Below are 8516 nucleotides of genomic sequence, written 5' to 3' on the forward strand. Positions count from 1 at the left end.
TGGAGGGTAATGGGAAGTTATTTAACACCAGTGTTTATGTTTAGTCCAAAGGGTTTGACTGTCTTGATACATGTAATTCTATTTTCATTACATGTATTTATTTTCACACGGAGCTCTGCCATATTGCGCGGTCGGCCAACCCGGGTTGTGGGATACCAACTACATGTACGTGTACGTTGGTACACCTGTTGACCTACAATCCCGGCCATATCTCGTAGGGCCCCCTGCCCCTTTAAATGTTGGTTCCAATTGACGGTCTCCTTCTTCTCCGTTGTTACAGTCAACATTGAGCGCCGGGGGACGGTGGGCGGGGAGAAATTGTTTATTGTCAATGCCAAGTGGACAGGGAATAGTTTTATATAACGTTAGGAATGGGTGGCCCAAACGTTTTGGCCGGGATTGTAGATTGCATCCTCCTTTCTCTCCACATGACCAAACCACCTCAGCCTGTGCCTCCTCATTACGGTGAGAATCCCCTCCACTCCGACTCTCCTCTCCAGCTCCTCACTTGACATTCTAGTAGCCAGAGACATAGGCGTCAGTCAGAAGAGGGACAGGGGGACATGTGTCCCCCCCCCCCAACTTTTGAAGTGCGGGGGCACAATATCAAAGTCCCCAATGTTTTTCACCACCTTTATTATGAAGATTTTAACCGACTTAAAGACACTGGACACTATTGGTAATTGTCAAAGACAAGTCTCCTTACTTGGTGTATCTAAACATATGCATAAAATAACAAACCTGTGAAAATTTGAGCTAAATTGGTCGTCAGAGTTGCCAGATATGGATGAAATAAAAAACAACACCCTTGTCACACGAAGTTGTGTGCTTTCAAATGCTTGATTTCGAAACCTCACATTCTAAACTTTAGGTCTCGAAATCAAATTCGTGGAAAATCACTTCTTTCTCGAAAACTTCGTCTCTACAGAGGAAGCCGTTTCTCACAATGTTTAAATATTATCAACCTCTCCACATTGCTCGATACCAAGTGAGGTTTTATGCTGTTAATTACCAATAGTGTCCACTCCCTTTAAGCATTTAAGCTACACAGACAAGTATTGCACTGTGTAAGACCATGTGGGTAGGACCAACATTTTCCTAAGATTGCACCGTCATCTAAAATGCAAAGTTCTCCCGGGCCCTTAAGCGGGCCCCTACTCATGCCGTGGCTTCACGTTCGACACGTTCATGCTCCGTCTTTAACAGATATCTGTAAAATCCCCCTACAAAATCTCGTCTGGATCCACCCTTCACGTGCTTGTGATGTTTGTGATGAAACGCCGTCTGCTGAGCAGTGGGATACGCATAAACTATGGAAACGAAGTTTTAATTAAGCTGGGTTTTTCCTTGATACAATAACCAATGGCAAAGAAATGGCGCACCGTTGCTTGGAATAGACCTTAAATTACAACATCTGAGATTGATGCCAATGGCCAGAGACACCCATTACATCCATCTCGTTCCATCTGCTGGATGTGCCCCATCCACCTTGTGGGGGCCATGTCTCGCAGCCGGCCTTTTACACCATGCAGCTTCGGACACATGCGGTGAATGCCTTTCACCTTCAGGGGCGGCGTCTTGGGTGTCAAATAATGGGGCCAGCTCCCTGGACTTCTTCCATCCACTCCTCCGTCTGGCCGTAGCTAGGGACGCAAGCGCCATCACACACTACATGCACAGACCATTGAGGTAGAACTAATTCTACCTCCATGCACAGACTGTATCGATGCACACCACGCCACGCACTCGGAAACACCTACACAGGCAATACAATTAACTGCTCCGAAAATATAAATAAGTCCATTGAAAATATAAGCCATTGAAAATAATAAATAAATGTAATGACTATAAATACATGTACTGAAAAAAAAAATACATGTACTGAAAGTAAATATGCATGCATTGAAAATAAAAATAAAGATGGCACTATTGGGCTTTCGTAAATGAATGAATGAATGAATGAATGAATGAATGAATGAATGAATGAAATGAATATTTATGTAACATTATCTGCCCAGTAGATTGGCTATAAACAGAACCTATAATCCTTTTGATCAACTTTACTGGAAGCCAACTTTCTCTATAATGATATATTTATGTGTCTACCCAGATCCATATTAATATCAATTTGGGCGAAACAAACTTCGTTTTAATGTAACAATTAATTTGCATCGGGCATTATCGTGTTTACCAACGTTATATCAACGGTTGCGTAAATGGCTAGGACAATTTTGTCAATCACCATTTAATTTATAAACTTTTTTTATTTGCATGTTTTTTCTCCTTAAAGGATTTGGGTACTTTTTCAAAATGTCCACAGATTTAAGCTTACAGGGTTTGAAGTTAATGATAGTGGAAAGCTTCCCTTCAAATATTACTAACTAAGATGTTGTAATTTTTGAGAAATGAGTAAAACAAGTCACAAAATAATTTTGGTCTCATGAGACCAAAACTATTTTAGCATGTAAAATCCCCTTAACCAGTTATGATATTATACCAAAACAATAGCATAACTGGTTAATACGTTTTTACATGCTAAAACTGAGACGAAAATTAACTCAGTAAGTAAAATTTCAAGTGAAGCTTTCCACTATCATAATCTTCAAACTGTGTAAATTTAATGTAAATCTGTGGACATTGTGTTTTTTGTTTAGGAAAATGTACATATACCCTTTAAGCCTCTTTTGAGACTGTTTCTAATGGAGTCCATGCAAGTCATTATCATGACTACATAATTAGCTATAGCTACCTCTCACGAATTTAGCTACGAGTTTTGGGCAGAAAAATAAAGAGTAATTTAATAGGCTTAACCTTGGTCGGGTCTTAAGCAATGATGACCGCCAGAGTCACTAATACGTATCAGTCTCGTATAAGATTACGTCATGTTGCTTATAACAGGAGTATTTTGTTTGTTGAGTCGTTACTATGACAACCTCCACGTAGCTCGTGTCTTTTAATGACGGTTTTAATCACCGCATCAATCGTGGGGGCTTCGTCTGTTAAAGTCACATCTACAGGAAGCAAAACACAAGTCGGGACTGAACTGTGTTCTGATGAATATAAATCTCTCTGAAACAGAACTATCTTCAAGTACAATGTTGAGAGACGACCGACAAGCACTTCTTGGTTCTGTAATTGGACGTCTGCTCAACATTTGAGTTGAACATTTCACGGCTGAACTGCTACTGAGATTTACTGATTGCTATTTGTAGTACTGTTTGACGGTCAGCATAATTTTAACACGAACATACAACAGGCATATCCCAGAACGACATAACATGTGAACATGTATCCAGCTGTAACCAGTCTCACTGCTGCCTTTTATAGCTGTTGCTTGTATCTAGTTTCTGCACAGAACCAGCAGTGCTTTATATTTGTCAAACCAACCTGTCCTAAGTTGTGGCACCAATGGGGTGACGCTTGCTACTTCATCACAGATACTTTCATCAAATGGTCCGCGGCGAGAGACGAGTGCCGAATCTTGGGGGGATATCTCGCAGTTCCGAGCTCACTCGAGGAAAACAACGCCATTGGTTCTTTGATTACAGAGGAACACAAAAGAGCTTGGATAGATTGCACTGATCAGGAATCGGATGGGAAGTGGGTGTGCATGGAGAATGGTAGAGAAGTGACCTACATACACTGGAAAGAAAATAGCCAGCCCAGTGGAAACCAGGGTGAGGACTGTGCTGCAATTAATCGCAATGTAGATTCACCCAAACCATATCATTGGTTTGATTGGAGATGTGATGAGATCTTTCCGGCAGTTTGCAAGAGGAGTCTGGCTACCAGACCAGTTCTTCAAAGGGACATCTAAAATAACTAACAGTAAAGTGAGTTTTATGTTCACCACTGGAAGACACAAGGCAACATCACGAAAGCGAGACAGAAATCTAATGATCGATTACTCTGATGTCAATCTCTTAACTTTTGCACTATATTCATGACCCCTTCCCCCCCCCCCCCCAGGAGAACCTGCCCCCATCCCCCCCGTGCGCCGAACTGTGTATGAACTTCTTATCATAGCGCCCTCTGTTGAATCAGACTCCTTTAGTCCACGTTATAGCGTGCTTTCGAAAGACCACGGTAGGGACACAGGACGGTAAACAAATTCTAAGCGTGTTTTTTTTTTCCCAGGGAAGATGAGGTACAATAACAACGTGTGCCTTATGTAGGAAAACTCCATGGCTTTACCGCCTCAATCGAAAGACGGAGGACGCTACATGTTGGCGCATGGAGTTTGCATGGAGATGCAATACAAGTACACGTGTATAGAGGGTATTCTAGACACGCTTAGTTGGTTGCGCCCATGTGAGAAAGACGGTAGTAACATGTACTACACGTACATTAATGCTTAGTGGCCTCATCTTTCCTGGGGGACAAAACCGCTATAAGGGATTACTGATTGTATAAAATGATAGAGATCAGTGTAAAGGAGCAGGAAAATCGATCGACGCATGCGCCAAACTGAAGTAGACTCCGTCGTGTAGAGATTGGGAACGCTATTTTGGTGAAACAACGTCCGGTCTGTACGACAACGGAGTGATGTCGTTTGTACACGTTGTATGGTGGGGGAGCCTTGTGATAGACTCGATTCAAGTCCCGTTCTCGTGCGAGAGATCCTAAAAAATCATATCCGACTTCAAAATGTAGCTATTGTGGTCCCAAGAATGGCCAGGCACAGGGGGGCTAGGTTGGGGGATGCCAACATCGCAAAAGTTGTCTGATGTTTAGGCGATGGGACTGTAAATAAAAAGGACCCTCATGGGGACTGGGACTTGAATCAATTCTATATCACCATGCGGTCCCCAACATCCAGGACGGGAGCACTCAAGCGTGAGATTACAGATTACTGTGCTATGCTCTCTCCCGTCCTGTGTGCTCTGTTCCAAAAATCGAAACCTCGCTAGTCTTTCCATTTTCCGGGGACATAAGGCCTTTTCGAATCCATGGTTTCGGCTTCAGGCTCTGTCCTCTCTTCTGAAGCCTGTACACCTGAAGCACGCGTAATATTGTCAAAACAACCGCCGACCAAGCTAGCCTGAGCCGAATCTAAAACCGAAGCCGTGGTTTCAAAAAGGTACATGAACTCCGGGACAGATTTCACCATTATACTGTACTAGGACTCTCGCACGATTCAAAACGGGATGGTGTTGGCTAAGATGTAAAAGTACAACTGAACTCACTTGTTTTCAAATCTCATGGAAAAACTGGTTGAAAGAAGATTATGGACGCTCTCCTCTGGGACTAGATTCTGCATATTAAACGAAATGGTTATTTTCCAATTCCATGCACATTAGGACAGTTTGTAATTTTTTTTTGCACATATTGACTGGAAATGAGGTTACTAGCAGGGGTAACTATTTGGGGTTTCAGTACATAAAATTCTGAAACTGGCGTTGCCTTCCTTTAGGTGGTTTACGTAATGGTATATCTTTATGTGTGTATACTGCATATACATGTAGTCACTGATGGTTCAGTCAGGTGACCGCTGTATGGGCATGCATATTTAGTTTGTATGAGTTGTGTTTTGTTTATGCTTCAAGTCACTGTACTTCTATTATGTGTTAACCACTTTCTTAACACGTTGTTGTAAGCAATAGGATAGTTTTGAAAATGTACCAGTGATCCAGGGAGGAGCTTAAGAAAGCATAAATAGGAAACTTTTTGCCCGAAATAGAATGGCCGGACTGGGAAGGGACCCGCAAGGAAAAAGAAACATGACCGAACAGGATTTCACCAGGAGGAACAGTGGACGACTCAAGGAGTGAGGACTGGATTGGGTCATCGGATCCTTAAAGACAGTGGACACTATTGGTAATTGTCAAAGACCAGTCTTGTCACTTAGTGTATCTCAACATATGCATAAAATAACAAACCTGTGAAAATTTGAGCTTGATTGGTCGTCGGAGTTGCGAGATAACTATGAAAGAAAAACACCCTTCACACGAAGTTGTGTGGTTAGATGCTTGATTTCGAGACCTCAAATTCTAAATCTGAGGTATCAAAATCAAATTCGTTGAAAACTACTTCTTTCTCGATAACTAACCATGTTTTATACTATTAATCTCTCCCCATTACTTTTTACTCAATCAGATAATAATGAAAGAAAAATCGCCCTTGTCAAACGAAGTTGTATGTTTTCCAATGCTTGATTTCGAGACCTCAAATTCTAAATCTAAGGTCTCGAAATCAAATTCGTTGGATATACTTCTTTCTCGATAACTAACAATGTTTTATACTATTAATCTCTCCCCATTACTTGTTACCCAATCGGATAATAATGAAAGAAAAATCACCCTTGTCAAACGAAGTTGTATGTTTTCCAATGCTTGATTTCGAGACCTCAAATTCTAAATCTAAGGTCTCGAAATCAAATTCGTGGAAAATTACTTCTTTTTCTAATACTACATTACTTCAGAGGGAGCCGTTTCTCACAATGTTTTATACTATCAACCTCTCCCCATTACTCGTTACCAAGTAAGGTTTTATGGTAACAATTATTTTGAGTACTAATTACCAATAGTGTCCACTGCCGTCAAGGACTGTTTAGGGAAAGTGTTGTAATGCCGACACTTGGTACCTCTGTTTGGGTTAAGAACCAACCCACTACACAGATACCGATATCCAAAGGGTTTGTTCCACTAGGAATCCCCTAAACACTGCGCCACCCATTGTCCTCACCTCAACAGCCGTTTACTGTGAATCCTGGTGGGTCATCACCACACTTTAGCCCTTTTCACACTACGTGCATTTCCCAGGAAAATTCCCGGGAATTGTTTTTTTTCGATCTGTTCACACTACAAAAACATTCCCGGGAAATAGCTTATTCCCGGAAAATAGTTAGCCCTGCTCAGTGGTAGGGTTAAAGGAGTTAACCCCTGGGAAAAACGTTTTTTTACCGGGAAAAGCAGCTAGTGAAAACGAAAGCGGGTTTAACTTACCCAACCTTTTGCTTCCACTGTGTTGAGACGTCATTAATCTCGAAAGGTCACAGACGTCAAAAATAGCGCGCCAAATAATTCGCGCGGTAACAATAGCCCTTTTTTGTTTCCTCCTTCTGAAAGTGTTAACATTTTACGTGCGAAAATAAAAGTGAATTACATATGTAATATACGAATAAATATAATTTATGAATTTAAAAAATATACCACGTGAATGGAATAGGAATAGAATAAATAGTTGGCGTGAACAAGCTTCCTTCTCGTACACACGACAGGTGTGTATGGTATTTCTTATTTACATGTACTTGGCCGTTGGTGGACTTGTGTTGACCATGAGTCGGATTTGACTTCTTCTATCGACATTGCTGTCTACCACCTGACAGTTAATATTTTAGTTCAATTGTTTTGCTCAATTTCTTACGATGGGTAGAAGTGACCGATGGAGTCATGATGAAATTTTGAAACTAGTTGCATTTTGGGCCGACGATGCAGTCCAAAACAGCTAGATGGGCATAGGCCTTCAAGAAACGGGAAAATTTTGTCAACATTGGCTGACTGCCTTCGTGGTGCTGGATATGAACGGACCCCTGCCCATTGCAGAAAAAAACTGAAAACCTTGGGAAAAAGACTTTAGGTCGGTAGGATGTAAGTTTTGTTTTTCAATCCCTAAATATTGTCTATTGCATAAGTGTTCTCCTGCAAAGAAATTGCTAGCCAATATGGGGTTAAAGCCTATTAAGTGTTCATTCTTTGAACAATGGAAAAACAGCACTATTGAAGTTGGAAAGGAAGATTGCTTCTTTTTCTTTTACTTCTATTGTCAGATTGTGCAAAATCGACCATGCGGTATTTTTTCTATAAAACCTTTATTTACCTTGGCCCTAACATCATGGACATTATTATGCAATCCTTCGAAAATGCCATTCAGAAAATTACAACCCTGCTCCTGATCAGGGTTAATTATTTCCTGGGAAAACGTCATTTCCCACCAGTGACCGCTCTTCCCTTCTTGGTAGGGTAGACCAGATTGACGTTTGACCAATACTTCCAGTGAGTGCCATGAAACCCGTCATTCGCACGACAAATTCCATCCGATTGTTTTACCGCATGTCTTTAAAACACTGTCACAGCAGTCGTCTTTTCCTGCAAGCCGTCAGCGACGTTTTCCCCGAACTGCAAGACTTCTTCTCCGCCGTAATCAAACAAATATTGGTATAACAACACGCAAATACACAATTAATGTGCAGCCATTTTGGGTCGCAAATGGCAAGGATCGCAGCCGGCTGCATGGCATTGTGGGAATGGACTTCTGTGGTTTAATCGTAATTGTAAAACGACCGTGCATATTCCTGGTGGGAAAAAAAACTCCCGAGAGTTACCAAATTGGGATAGTGAGATGGGTTGCTGGGGTGGCGGTGGGGTTAAAAACTCCCGGCATTTTCCCGGCAGTATATTTCCCGGGAAATGGCTCTGTAGTGTGAAAAGGGCTATAGTCACACCTAGTACAATTTTACTAATTAAAACAAAATAGTATTGATAATTTGCCCCTTTAATGTATACCCTGTTGATGGA

The 8516-nt window shown here is 41.5% G+C and overlaps 1 protein-coding gene across 1 annotated transcript; it reads left to right on the forward strand.

Annotated features, from left to right (window-relative positions):
• The first annotated feature begins 3286 nt into the window (after nucleotides 1–3286).
• LOC139943466 (perlucin-like) lies at nucleotides 3287–3817 on the forward strand. Its single transcript, XM_071940277.1, has one exon. The coding sequence runs from the start codon at nucleotides 3287–3289 to the stop codon at nucleotides 3815–3817; it is 531 nt and encodes a 176-aa protein (XP_071796378.1).
• Nucleotides 3818–8516: the final 4699 nt, after the last annotated feature.

This window comes from Asterias amurensis, chromosome 10 (assembly GCF_032118995.1).
Source record: "Asterias amurensis chromosome 10, ASM3211899v1".
NCBI classification, from domain to species: Eukaryota; Metazoa; Echinodermata; class Asteroidea; order Forcipulatida; family Asteriidae; genus Asterias; species Asterias amurensis.